The 13,479-nt window shown below is 44.4% G+C and overlaps 5 protein-coding genes across 5 annotated transcripts; 3 read left to right on the top strand and 2 right to left on the bottom strand.

The window, feature by feature from the left end:
• Positions 1–1,015: 1,015 nt before the first annotated feature.
• BGW36DRAFT_453082 (major facilitator superfamily domain-containing protein) lies at positions 1,016–2,911 on the bottom strand (the record flags this gene model as incomplete). Its single annotated transcript, XM_046221864.1, has 3 exons — positions 1,016–1,862; positions 1,915–2,661; positions 2,738–2,911. 3 exons carry the CDS (start codon positions 2,909–2,911, stop codon positions 1,116–1,118), a joined length of 1,668 nt encoding a protein of 555 aa, XP_046070340.1. The 3' UTR covers positions 1,016–1,115.
• A 749-nt stretch (positions 2,912–3,660) lies between these two features.
• On the top strand, positions 3,661–4,191 carry BGW36DRAFT_453077 (uncharacterized protein; the record flags this gene model as incomplete). Its single annotated transcript, XM_046221863.1, has 1 exon — positions 3,661–4,191. A coding segment is annotated over one exon (531 nt), but the record flags the coding sequence as incomplete, so codon positions are not given.
• Positions 4,192–4,880: 689 nt separating this feature from the next.
• On the top strand, positions 4,881–9,609 carry BGW36DRAFT_408824 (NACHT and TPR domain protein). The gene is made up of 2 exons (XM_046219090.1): positions 4,881–5,545; positions 5,645–9,609. Exons 1-2 carry the CDS (start codon positions 5,177–5,179, stop codon positions 9,458–9,460), a joined length of 4,185 nt encoding a protein of 1,394 aa, XP_046070338.1. The 5' UTR covers positions 4,881–5,176; the 3' UTR covers positions 9,461–9,609.
• Positions 9,610–9,626: 17 nt separating this feature from the next.
• On the bottom strand, positions 9,627–11,219 carry BGW36DRAFT_418017 (putative allantoate permease; the record flags this gene model as incomplete). The annotated part of the gene is made up of 3 exons (XM_046219404.1): positions 9,627–9,867; positions 9,937–11,087; positions 11,136–11,219. The coding sequence occupies 3 exons, from the start codon at positions 11,217–11,219 to the stop codon at positions 9,663–9,665; spliced, it is 1,440 nt and encodes a 479-aa protein (XP_046070337.1). The 3' UTR covers positions 9,627–9,662.
• An 804-nt stretch (positions 11,220–12,023) lies between these two features.
• BGW36DRAFT_382263 (uncharacterized protein) lies at positions 12,024–13,081 on the top strand. The gene has a single exon (XM_046216507.1). The coding sequence runs from the start codon at positions 12,286–12,288 to the stop codon at positions 13,033–13,035; it is 750 nt and encodes a 249-aa protein (XP_046070336.1). The 5' UTR covers positions 12,024–12,285; the 3' UTR covers positions 13,036–13,081.
• The last annotated feature ends 398 nt before the right edge of the window (positions 13,082–13,479 follow it).

Genomic DNA, 13,479 nt, shown 5'->3' with positions numbered 1-13,479 from the left:
CGGCTATACCTCTATAAGGTAACTCAAGTGTTATTCCCATCTTAATGAGCTGTGTGACTGAGTAACTCCAACCCCGTTCTCTGATTGGCTGATTCATAATTAGAACCTACCAGGAATAACATTTATCCAGGCCCACTTATATTTGTGAAGAAATCCCAACTGTCGCAGCCTTCGCTTGTGTTTATCTCTCATTGGAATATACAACTGCACGAAGTGGCTGCATGTTTCTTTAAAATGATTTCCTACGTCCCATTTGTCTCCGTCACTAGCAATCCATCACTCATGAGTGCTACTAACAGCCAGACCAGTGCTATTATTTAGGATAAGCCACCCACCCTCTTGAAGGAGTATTCGCTATGTAAGTTGTTATCAAGCTTCGTTCTATTCCTTTCATGATGATCTTGTAAATTTTTTTAGATGTTAGACTTCCGAACTACATTGCGGAGAAACTTACATACTGATAACATTTTGAAACTTGCACTTGTTATACATTGATTTTCTACAGTATCGGGAATGCTAATGGTTTCAATGATAATAGAAGATCGTTCGATCCGGAGAAGACATCATAATCGACAACTTTTTGCACCTCGAAGAATCAACTGACCACACAGCTCTACGCGTTCGGAGATAAACACTGGAAAAATACACTTATTAATTTGGTATAATTCTGTTTTCACTAGAGATTCGAAAGCGATTAATTGAGACACATATTTGACATCGTTTTATACAATCATTTTGGAGTCTCATGAAGAGTACAAAATACCATTGGCAGCAGATTTCTCGTAAATGCATGGCTGAATTCGCTGGTTTTATGTATAATGTCCATTTCCCGGCGTTTACTCTTTATCCTTGCCCGTGTTCATTGCAGGTGTCAAACCACAACAACAGGAAAGCCGGGTATCTAGCCGATTTCATATGAAATAAAATATTTTTTACAAAAAGAATGAGATAACGATGGCGTTCGTGTAGGGGTGGAGGATGCAACTTTCAATCATTCGACTATCAGCCTTATTAACCCCGGTACGGCGTAAATGCCAGGTGGTTTGGGGGTATGTACTTTGAAAAAAAGAGATATAAAAAAAAACGTTTGAAGAATACTGGATGAATTCCTCTAATTAAACCGTGCTCCCTTGCTCATTAATGGTGCCGCTGTTATTGCTGTTATCATTGCTTTTACTCGAAGTCTTCTTTCGGAGAACATGAGCAGTCGCCAATTGTTTGTTCATATCAACAGGCTTCATGAACAAAGAAATTATGATGCCGAAGCCTGCAACGCCAAGTAACGTCTCGAAGACCGTCTTCAAACTTTCTATGTACGCCTCGTAAATATCTCGGAGGTAGCTGGCAGAAAGAGATGACGTATTACTGGAAAAGATGAAAGCCTGAGCATCGTTGGCGATGTCCAGGGGTAGTTGGCGAATCTCCAGCTGGTGTCTTAGTTGATTCTGCAGCACAGTACCGCATATTGCAACTCCCATACACATTCCAACTGAGCGAAAGAAAGCGTACATTGACGCAGCAAATGACGATTCTTCGGCGTCAGCCAGTGCTTGGACATAAAAGCTGCATGACACTAATATTAAACCTTGGCCTATTCCTAGCACAAGAAATATTAAGACCCATGCGTACGTTCTTGTGTTTATATCAAGCAATATCAAAAGTCCGCTGGAAATTGCTGTCACAACCCACCCACTCCAGATTGCCCATCGGATATGACCGGACCTGGTCATCACAAGACTCGCTGCTATACTAACAGGCACGAGAGAGACAGTTATCGGCATAAGTCCCACGCCAGTGATAGTTAATGACAGCCTCTTAGGGCCTTCTAGATATAGAGGAATTGAATATAGTTCACAGGACATCTAAAATTTTGTCAGAGGATACTCATCTGCTTTCTGGGGTATAGAGAGATACCATAAGCCCCTGCAAAAAAGCACAAATATAGCCACCAACGGAAGAAACATCGCGGAATAGGACCAAGTGAAGGAATGGGTGTTTGGCGTGCTTCAGCCACTTTACGGTGCCAATAATGCCGACAATGCCTAGGCAAATAGGTAGTAAAGTCTGCCAACCTGACCACGGGAATTCGATGCCACCCCATGTGATTCCAATCGAAAAACTCGACATACTACCAATAAACAAAAATCCACCCACCCAGTCGATTCTCTTCATTCGTTGCTTTAATCCTCTGTATGGCGCGTCCAATTTTACCACAAATGGCGCGATTATGAGACCAGCCCCTGCAAAGGGAAAATTGATATAGAATACCCAGCGCCAGGTTCCATGCTGGACGAGTAGCCCGCCAATCACAGGACCTGTGATGGTCCCAATTGCAAACGCAAGCTGAAGAATTGTCGTATACGCAGGCCGTTGACGAAGTGGAAGGATATCAGCTGTTATTATCCCATTCAGACATATAATGCCTCCCCCTCCAACCCCTTGGATGGTCCGACCTGCCAGAAGTTGAGTCATATTATTGGAAATACAACATACTACAGTCCCGACTGTGAAAAACACCAAAGATATGAACAGCAGACCTCGTCGCCCGAAGACATCGGATAACGCCACGATGAGAGGCTGAAGAACAGCGCAGGATAATAAGTAGGATGTGCCCGCCCAAAATGATTGGTTTGTATCAGCATTGAGATCGGTGGAGAGAACCTGCGCGCCCATATAAGCGAACTTCAATTCAAATCTGGCTTATAAAAAGGGAGGAACCAGGAATTCAAAGGCCTACAGGTAAAACAGGAGAGATAATAGTCGCATCAAGTGCTACCATTAAGGAAATAATAGCCAAGCAAGCTAGAATGGATATTTCTTCCCGTCCAACCTTCCAATTTAGGTGGCCCTCTTCGCTAGCTGGAAATTCTGGAGGTCGAGATGACCGGTTGCTATCGTGAATACTTTCCATTTCTTATTAGGTTGTATCTGGCAGTATATATTGATTCTTAGGAAAGCGTAAAGTACAATGATAGTTATCAATAGAGTTTACTCTACAACGTGGGTGAAGTTTTCGTGCTGCCAAGTTGAAATCACTGCTCCAACACACATTTATGCAATTACTGCCTGGATTCGGGCCGTTTCGGAGTATCCAAGGTGTTATACATAGTCCGAGACCAATGAACAGCGGTCATGTGGTTTGTAGGATTTTTTCCTTCTTATATGTTCAAGGATTGGCATTGAATTTAGAATTTTGCAATATTTCAAGAAAAGAAAAACAGAAGTTAATTGGTGGTATAAAGCTAGGTCGAAAAAATGTTTCAGAATGGGTTGAAGTTATTGACACATTGTGATGTATAAACTGTATCATTTTAATACGGTCTTTATCATATCGCAAGAAGGGGACCTATTGGTAAAGAGATAGAATTACATGTACATGTATGCCTTACAGCTTGTTGCAGGTACATTTTGTTGGTGTCACCGGAGGTTCTGTAAGTGACAAGGATGTAGGACACGTAACTTGTTAAAATAAAGAACCAATAAGGTACAACCACCATATATGGGTGTTGAGCATTAATCCACTCAAATCATACATCAAATGCAAGTTATGGGCTTCTGGAGAGTGAGTGTCATCGAATTTTAAGTCAAGTGATTACAGCAGGTGAGTGAGGATGATCGGGGAATTAATTAACCCTGTCAATATCGAGTTAATTGGATAAAGGGTATCAGAGGCTCTGGCCATATCGGTCATATATTTCCCACAAGCCATTGAAATTGATTCTCGCAGCTCTTGGTGCCGGGCCCTTTCAAGGATTGATTCTTTTCTGGGCCCGAAAACATCGGGAGCATCATCGCTATACTGATACCGAACTTGACCCTTATAGAGTTAACAAGGGTCTTCTTCATGCACATATATTGTGGACCTTAATCAAGACACCAAGTAAAACTCGCCATGTGGATGTTTCTGATCTTCAAGAAGTCCCAATCGTGGTTTTTCAGGATAGATATTACGCACCGAGTGCCATTATAATGGGTTGGGTGTTTCCAGTACTCGTTGCTGGTTTTGGTTGGAATGATTGGGTTGGAGAATTTATATACACAGGAATCCTACGAGCGTACCTTGCAGCATTCTGTGTCAACTCCCTTGCGCATTACGCGGGAGAACAACCGTGCGGTGATCAACGCAGCGCTCGTAACCACTGGATCTTTCACCACGAATTCCCATCCGACTATCCCACTGGTATTGAGTAGTATCAGTTTGATTGTACAAAAGTATAAATTACTACAAGCGCAAAGTCACTAGTTGGATTGGGGACCTTCCATTGTCGACTCTGGGGTTGCTGAAGAACATCCCGGAGGTAAGCACCTAATAATTCCAGTAATAGGAAAGGACGCTACTTCTCTATTTAATGGCGGTGTGTACAATCACTCAAACGCAGCATCTGCTGGCCACCATGCGCGATGCGGTTCTCAAAGGTGATAGGAAGTCGATATCAATCTAGATGTTTAAATATTACATCTATATCCATCCGGCTTTTCCATATATAAAGCATTCAGATCGCTTCTTAATTGAATATGAAATACTTCTAATCGTTGACAGCCTGCTGGGGTTAGGGAGAGAGCGATAAATTGACACTGCAACCTTAACCCGAATCTTAAGTATTAAGCGACAACATTCACCCAACTTTCTAGGCCTTATAATTCCCCATTAACGTTTTAATGATAGCATAAGCACAGTCTCAGCGATTGTAATTTTTAAAGCATAAAGCAGCAAGCAGCAAGTAAGTCTTAATTCATGAATGAGTTTTTTAGACTGAGGGGGTAGTGGGGCGTGTTCCAAAATCAGTTTAGGGCTACGAGGCTTTGACTTGGATAGGGTTAAGTAGTGAATATTAGGCAGTGACAACCTAATAATAATAATATTGTGTGCTATGTTGTGGGACTGTTCTACTTTAGTCATTACCGACGATGAGTCAGATTTTGGCGCGTTGGTTTGACAGTGCAGACGACCATCATCTATATTAAATAGTGAACTCGTTTTCATGTAGAATGTTTGTTTGCATCTTGGTGGGAAGCATAGTAGCTTTGAAGCCCCGCGTATGCTTTACCTTTTAGCGGCATTTATTAACTTTGGCTGGTATTATAAAAGCAATATTCCCGACTCGTAGGGCAGTCCTTCGAAATTTTATAACTAGTTCCTAAATCCTATACCCCGCTCTATAACAACGCTGTGCCCATGGCAATCCCCAAAGACCAAATTCCTGCCATCTATGAGCAGGCGATCAAAACGTACCAAGAAATCACCGACGAGACCCTCGATGTTGAGTTTCTTGCAAAAGTTCGGAATGTCAACGACTTGACAAACGAAATCGACAAGAGAAATGCCTCCTTTCGCGAGTTCCGTGAGAAGCGCGGTGTCATCTTCAATGCGCTGCAGGCGGCTTTGGTCCCCGTGGAACTGTTTGGCAACCTTGCTGCTGGGGGTGCTTCGATGGTCTTCCCCCCTAGTAGCTTAGTTTTTGGTGCTGTGACATACTTGATGGGTGCGGCAAAGGGTGTATCAGCGTCTTACGACGCCATACAGGACTTGATGGAGACATTGAAGGTAGGACGCACTTGCCACGCATTAAGCACATTGAAGGCGCTGGTGAAGTCAGATGTAGAATAGATGATTTTGAGTGGATAATTTGCTGAAGCTAGCTAGGACTTTACTATTCGGTTGAAGACCTACAGCCGAGAGACAATCTCAGAGGACCTCAGCAACAAAATCAGCGAAATTCTGGTGACGCTTATCACGATCTTTGCACTGGCAACAAAGACTGTCCGGAGAGGCCGACTGCTAAAATTTACTCGCAACATCCTGCTTGGAAGCAATGACGCAATTCAGGCCTCTATGAACAAACTCGACAAGCTCACCAGGGTCGAGGCAGGCCTTGTCGGAGCAGAGACGCTCACGGAGTCGAAACGAACTGGCCGCGTTGTTGACAACATGTCTGTGACGATAAATACGACAAATTCCACCGTAATGGAAACTGGATTGATGGTGAACCAAATGAGCTTTAAAGTCAACGAGATGCAGGAGATGATGGGAACCTTGATGGTGTCAGTGAATGAGGTTACGCAAGGAACTGGCGAGGAACGTGAGAAATCGTTGCAAGACACCGTGAAGAATATTCTTAAGCCATCCAAGACAGACTCAGCCCAGGACTGGTACGAGAAAATTAATAAGGCCCGTGTACCGGGTACAGGAGACTGGATAAGAGGTGAGGACATCTTCAAAAGATGGTTCGACAAAGATACACCAATTATCTTTGTCTCGGGAAATCCTGGTGCCGGAAAGTCGTACCTGTCGACAAACATTATTACTCATCTCCGGGAACAGTACCCACAGGATGCCCAGAGCGCGTCGCTGATTTCCGTTGGATACTTCTTCTTCAAGGATGATAACCCGGATACGAGATCATTCCATCAGGCACTGCGAGATCTTGCCTTTCAAATCAGCAAAAACGACTCGGTTTATCAGAAGTACCTTACAACAATTGAAGAGTACGAGAAAATTAACAGTCTTGAAAGCGCATGGCGTCTGCTGTTTGTTGAATTTTTCTTAAAAAGGAAAAACGTTGACAGTACGGTTTATATTCTGCTTGATGCCGTTGACGAAGGATTTGAAGAAGAACGGAAGATCTTCCTAGGGCTTGCAAAGGAGTTGTGCGATGCCCCAGAGAAGTCTCATCTGCAGCTTGCTGTTGTTGGGCGGCCCCATCTCAGTGACCAGCTATCCGAGGGTCTGGAGATGGAAGTTCCTACCATTCACGTCACGACGCAAAAGAACTCTGGTGATATTAACCAGTATATCCAGTCTAGCATCAAAAAGTCCGTCGTCCTCAGAAGAGTATCAGCGAAGATGCGGCAGGAAATCATAGAGAAGCTATCCGCTGGGGCAGAGGGCATGTTCCTCTGGGTGAACCTGATGCTACAAGAACTAGTCAAGAAAAGAAATGAAAGCAGCATGCGAAAAGCCTTGGAACAAGCTCCCAAGGGTCTCAAGGAGATTCTCCGCCACGTGCTATCTAGTTTCTCCATCAGCTCTAGCGAAGAGGAGCTCGAGTACCTCAATGAATTACTCTTATGGGTCACCTGTTCCCAGCAGCCTCTCACGTTGGATCTAGTCGAAGCAATTCTGAAACTTAAATCTCCAGATGGTGATGGCATGATTTACCTTGAGGGAGCCCTTCGACGACAGTTTGCTTCCTTCTTCAGTTTGGATCGCGAGGATACACTTACAACAGCAGAATTACAAAGCATGTCCACCCATGTGAACCCTTTCGACATATCCGACGATGAAGATAATAGCCGAGGCGCTGATGAGGAGGCATTTGACGACGTGGAAAACTTCACTGACTTTGATTCCAATAAGCAGACAACGACCGTGACCTTCTGTCATGCATCCATTGGCGACTTTTTCCGTGACGAGACGGAGGGCAAAGTTCTCGCAAAAGATGGTCATGCCCCCGTTGGCGTTAATTACTATGAAGCCAAGGCACAAGTTCTAAAGACATATCTTAGGCTCTTCACGGACAGTGAATTCGCGAAAAAGGCTGATGACTCCGGCAACATAGTGATACACGCCGGTCGGAATTGGGTCCACCACCTACTTACGACACATCCTTCCCAAACTTCCTTGGAAGATAGGAAGGATATTGCGAAGATGTTGCTTAAAGCATTTATGTTTGAAGATGCCATACTCGAATGGATCGGCAAACGAAGTTGGGTTTCAACAAAGGCAGGTATCCAAGCTGTTCGCCAGTGGTGGGAAGACCCAGAAGTTGCAGAGTCATTCACTACTGAGGAAAAGAATTTCATAGCATCCACCAAGGACGACCCAATCACTACATTCAAACCACTAGTCATGTTCTGCGTTAAGAAATGGCTATGTGAAAATATCTGGGGCCCGGTTCCCCTTGCTGCAGTTGTATGGGCATACCAGAAACTCATGCAGAACAACGAAGTTGACTCCTTCGATAATTTCTGCCCACCCGCCGAAGAAATCATCGAAGCAGCTGAATTTGGAGAATTAGAAAAGAATGGTTTATGGTACCGCCGCTGCGCGATGGCTCTACGGCAAATTGGCCATCATGAAGTAGCTTTGACCTTTTTTACCAAGGCAGTTGAATTAGAACCAGACTTGTGGCTTCCAAAGGCCGGCATGGCCGTCACATATGTGATGAAAGGCGAATGGCAAAAGGCAGTTGATCTTGATGAACAATGCCGAGAGAGTCTGATAAAGAGCATCGAGGAAAACCCTAGCACTATTGACAAGTTGTCTCTTCACACGTGTCTCGAACGTATGGGCAATTGCTATAAGGAGCTTGGAGAAGTAGATAAGTCCTTTGAATCCTACAAGGAGGCATTTGAGAACATCAGCTACTGTGACAACTGTATAAATGCGCTTATCAACCACTATAGCAAAACCAATGCTTACGAAGCACTCGTTGATCTACTTAAGAAACTGGCGGACACTCCAGTTCCAGAAAAAGACTATTCGAGGCTGACGCAGTCGCTTTGGGACAATCCAGATGATGATACAGAATTATTCATCAATACTGTTGACGCATCATTGGCTACAAACAACCTTGATTTCATGGTCGATGCCTGGCGCACCGCAGCCAGAGCCGCAAGAAGGGCATCAAAAACCGTGACCGCCGCGATTTTGGATATGTCTCTCGCTCAAATCTATAGCGAGCTCATTCAAGATCAGGCGAAGGCCGTCAAACGTTGGGAAGCCATCATGAATACATATGCTTTATCTAAGGACGAAAGCCGGATGGGCGTGTTGAAGGTGGTTGCCTCATACAGACTGGCCAGGCAATTTCTTCGCGACGCAATTGAAGCTGGACTCGGCACTCCACAGGCCGAAGAAGCGGCAGCAAAACTCGAAAGGCTTGTCAAGCAAGTCAAGACTGACGACAACTCCGTTCTTTGGAGCATTGCTTGCGCTCGCAGCCTAGCTTTAGGTGTATACTACCGCTTAAGTGGGCGAGAAGCAGAGGCAAAAACTCTTTTTATGCCGTCCATAAAGCGAGGCATTCATATCCTATCAGATGATGATCCAGAAAACGACATTGATGGCCTGTATGATCTGATGAACGCTTTGATGGCGGCGGGGGATATAAAAAATACTGTTGCAATTGCCTATCGCATAGGATTCTATGGCAACGCAGAAGACGCTCCCGAAGAGAAGGCATTCACCTGCGATGGTCCATGCCGTGCGCAAGTAACCACACTTGACAACTACTATCTGTGTCCAGTGTGTTTCGACACAGGGTTCTGCCACGACTGCACCAAGATGCTTGAACGAGATGCTATGCCGCTGAAAAGATGCAACACAAAGCACGTTAAGGACTTTATTTACATTCCCTCACGGATGAAGGATTTGAAGGAGGGTACAATGCTCGTGGATGGAGAAGAGATGGATTTCGAGGCATGGAAAGACCAGGTGAGAAAAGACTGGGGTTTCTGATTAGTTAATAGTCGTAAATAAGACATAACTCTGGCGCTTGTTTAATCTAAAATTTCTCAATGAACAATGAACGTTGAGTCGATGCGTAGTTGAAATGTGAATTTAAGCTTAATCACCTTATACACATAGTCAAATCACTTTAATATCACGATGCTAACACATCCAGTAGTAATGCGTAGTCAAATTTACCTCTTTCATAGTCCTATACTGCAGATGTCTCCTCGTTGCTTTCAGTATCGGTATTCAAAGCCCGAATTTTCTCATCCCGGTCTTGAAGAAACTGGAGTATAATTGCAAGCATGATGAGCCCGACTCCTAAACAGGCCGAACCGATGAATGCGGCATGGAATCGTGGAGAAAGAACCGTTCTCCAGACTGTGAGGGTCCACCATATGGACTGAATGTAACTAAACATGTTTGAAGCAGCAATCACGAACCCTCTCATCTCGTGGTCATGCGGGATCAATTCTGAATACCAAGCATAGTAGATGCCGGGAACGCCAGCACATGTAAAAGTCAAATAGTATGCCGTATACTTAAGACCAATAGGAATATCCCAGACAGCAAGCACGATGCAACCGAAGATGGTTGGAACTTGCATAGCAATAAGCGTCTGCCAACGTTTTCCACGGAGCAGCGGAGAGTCCGAGAGCACCCCTGCCAATATCTGCACCACCACACTGATGGCATACTGACCAGTCGGCCAGACGTTAATTTGATAGATAGTGTGACCTGTGGCTTTGAGCCAAAGGGCAAAAACCGGTTGGTAGTTAGGATAGCTGCCTTGTACGAGAAAGTAACCGATTGGTAGCACCCAGAATTGCCACTGGGACATGATACGGAAAATTTTGGTACGATCCCAGGCAGACGCACCGAGGGGTTTCATGCCGTCAGCAATCAGTCGTTTTTGTGCCCAGTCAGCTTCCTCTTTGGTGATGTAGAAAGCTCTAGTCGTCTCAGGAAAGTCAGGATAAAAGAAGTATCCAAGTATGGCGATAGGCAGACTGATAACGCCGCAGATGATAAATAGCCATTGCCATCCAGAGTGACCAAACACACCATTTAATCCGCGATATGCTCCGGCTTGTAGATAACCGCTAAACATTCCGGCGAAGCTTGCAGTGGCATAGAATATAGTCATCCGTTTCCCGCGTTCGCTTCTGGTGTACCAAGAACCAAGAATATATACTATGGTAGGGAAATAGGTCCCCTCACAGATAGCAACAAGAAACCGCACAGCATATAGTTGTGACGTGGTCTTTACAGCAGCTGAGCAGAAGGTAAAGATTGACCATAGAACTTCGACCGTGGGTATAAGAATTGAAGGACGCACGCGGGTTACTAGGATAACAGCAGGTAATTGGCCAAGAACGTAGCCTGCCGTGAAGACATTGCCAGCATACGTCAACTCGCTGCCGCCCATGTGCAATGCCTCCTCCATGCCCGATACATACGCATTATTTATATTGGCTTGGTCCAGATTCTTGCTGAAGTATCCTAAACAGGATATGGTGAGCAAAAATATATCAAGTTTGAATAAGAACCATTTTTCTTTCCGGGGTTTATCAGGGTCATCCCAAACATAGCGCTGGACAGATCGAAGGTATTGACTGGTTCTACTTTTAGACTCGTATTTGTCAACAGGCCGTCTTTCCACAGTTGTTGAGTCAGTCACTTCAACGGCAATAGACTTGTTGTCCCGCTGAGTATGAACGGTGCCCATTCGAGCAACAGACAGGTTTGAAGTTTCTCCAGCCATGAAAATACATAAATTAGCCCATGTGTGCTATTGATGACTTCCAGTTAGAGAGAATACATACTATGGCGCATATAAAAAGGTCAAATAGCCAGTCGGCAACAGCAGCTTTTGTAAAAATCTGCTCTTGTCAACATTATGGCCCGCAGTTGGACGCGTGGCACCATCGCACCATCCTGCGATATCTGAGGTGCTTTGGTAGTGATATTCATTTTATCAGATGGTCGATTGTGGGAATCACCACGAGGTATACTCACATAATTGCAGAAGTTATGAAACCACCAATCAATGTTGGCGACAGCCAAGGATCAACCCTCTCGATTGAGGAGCTAGTATCGTCAAGAGAGAAATAGTCCGAGAGCTCCGATTAACTATTTGTTGATTTGAAATCATCCGAATAATCATCCGAATATAATAATGCCCTTATCAAATCGTGCTGCACTCTGCGCGCAAAAAATGAGCCTGACTGGCCAAAGCCGCCGATTGCGACATAAGCCCTAAGGATCACTGCATTCTTCCCCTCATTCATCCGGACCCTGTCCGCGCATTTAATAATGAGAACCTAGCGCTAAACAACAGATGATATAATGATATCCAGGATCAATCAGACAAGTCTCATAATTTATGTGTTTCGTAAATATCTGACAACAGATCAGTCGACATGTCCACCACAACAGTAGAGCCAAGCGCAGTGAGCGTCCCTGAAGTGGACCTTCACCAGTATGACTACAGTCGACTCAAGCCTTACGTACACCCACCAGAAACGAAGGCTGACTTGCCTTGGGCTGAACTAGTTACCCTTGATTTGGAGGAGTATCATCGACCAGGTGGAAAGGAGCGGCTGGCCAAGCAGCTTGAGCACGCCGTCCACCACGTTGGCTTCTTTTATGTCAAAAATTTCGGCTTGACGCAAGAGCAGGTAGACCAGCAGTTTACTCTCGCGCAAAATTTCTTCGAATTACCTACCAAGGAAAAGGAACTGTACGAGGTAAACTATGGCGCTGCGGACTACAATGGCTGGAGACGACCAGGACGATATGTGCAGGGCAACTCAAAAGATAATATTGAGATGTACAACTTTGCCAAGTTTACAAAGGATTTTGAGGGGAAATATAATCACCCCGACCTAATCAAGGCCCATCTGATCGAGATTGAACAATTCCACCGTGCTTTACATTCGAACGTTGTCTTGCCTCTTTTACGACTCTTCGCTATCATTCTACAACTTCCAGATGAGGAATACCTAGTCAAGCAGCACACGTATGAGGAGAAAAGCGAGGACCACTTCCGGTATATGCTGTATCATCCGCGGACCAACGAGGAATGGGAGGCTAGCAACTATGGAAAAGGTGGCGGACATACAGATCTTGGTACGGTCACACTGCTGTTTCGTCAGCCCGTGGCAGGTTTACAGATCCTGGGTGAAGACAACAACTGGACATACGTCTCGGCTCAACCAGGTACTATCACTGTCAATCTTGCAGATACCATTTCGCATTTGACTGGCGGTTGGTTGAAGAGTTCCGTACACCGTGTTGTTGCACCGCCTGAAGACCAACTTCAGTATAAACGAACCGGATTACTATACTTTGCGCGACCACATAATAAAACTGTATTGACCCCTATCACAGACTCTCCAGTACTACAAAGGGAAGGGGTGAATCCTAGGTTTGATAAACTAGTCACAATGGAGGAATGGGTAAGAGCAAAACAAACTCTGCAACTCAATCCGGAAATTGCGAAGAAGCGCTACGCCGAGAAAGGAGATGGAACTGTGGAAGTCCTCGCTGGTTTCCATGATCGAAAATACAAAGAGTAGACTATAGCTTTTCACTTACGAATTTGGTATAATAACTCTGCTTATTCACCTGTAAAAGTTCCATATCGAATGATATTATTCCCTCTTGCTCATAATACTGCTATTTATCTATCTTTATAAGCCAACTAATTGTCGTAATGGACAAGTACAAGGATGGTTATCTTCGTGTTAAGTGAGGTGTGAAATACGGATCTGTTAGGTCACACTAACCAGATTAATTATTTCTCCACTCTTTTATGATGAAATGAACGATACACTAATTAATTAATTATCTTCACTTTTAAGGTTATATTCAATGATTATGTTTGTAGAGATCAATTGATCGGTTTTCTAAATGTTCTAAACAAGCCACTGGAGGTAAGTAAGTTGGGATGTCTTTATGTTTTGCCACATGTTATTTACTACAATGCGTTCGTAGACGATAAAAAATCCTTGGACTAAATT

This window comes from Talaromyces proteolyticus (genome assembly GCF_021365285.1).
Source record: "Talaromyces proteolyticus strain PMI_201 chromosome Unknown BGW36scaffold_8, whole genome shotgun sequence".
NCBI lineage: Eukaryota > Fungi > Ascomycota > Eurotiomycetes > Eurotiales > Trichocomaceae > Talaromyces > Talaromyces proteolyticus.
The sequence above is the reverse complement of the archived record's forward strand: the minus strand, read 5'-3'. Positions and strand labels throughout refer to the sequence as shown.

What these genes read in the sequence shown, in the direction of transcription:
- BGW36DRAFT_408824 (XM_046219090.1), top strand. Translation starts at nt 5,177, where the DNA reads ATGGCAATCCCCAAAGACCAAATTCCTGCCATCTATGAGCAGGCGATC. An exon ending in ACTTGATGGAGACATTGAAG is followed by an intron (nt 5,546 to 5,644) that starts GTAGGACGCACT and finishes GAAGCTAGCTAG; the next exon opens with GACTTTACTATTCGGTTGAA.
- BGW36DRAFT_382263 (XM_046216507.1), top strand. Translation starts at nt 12,286, where the DNA reads ATGTACAACTTTGCCAAGTTTACAAAGGATTTTGAGGGGAAATATAAT.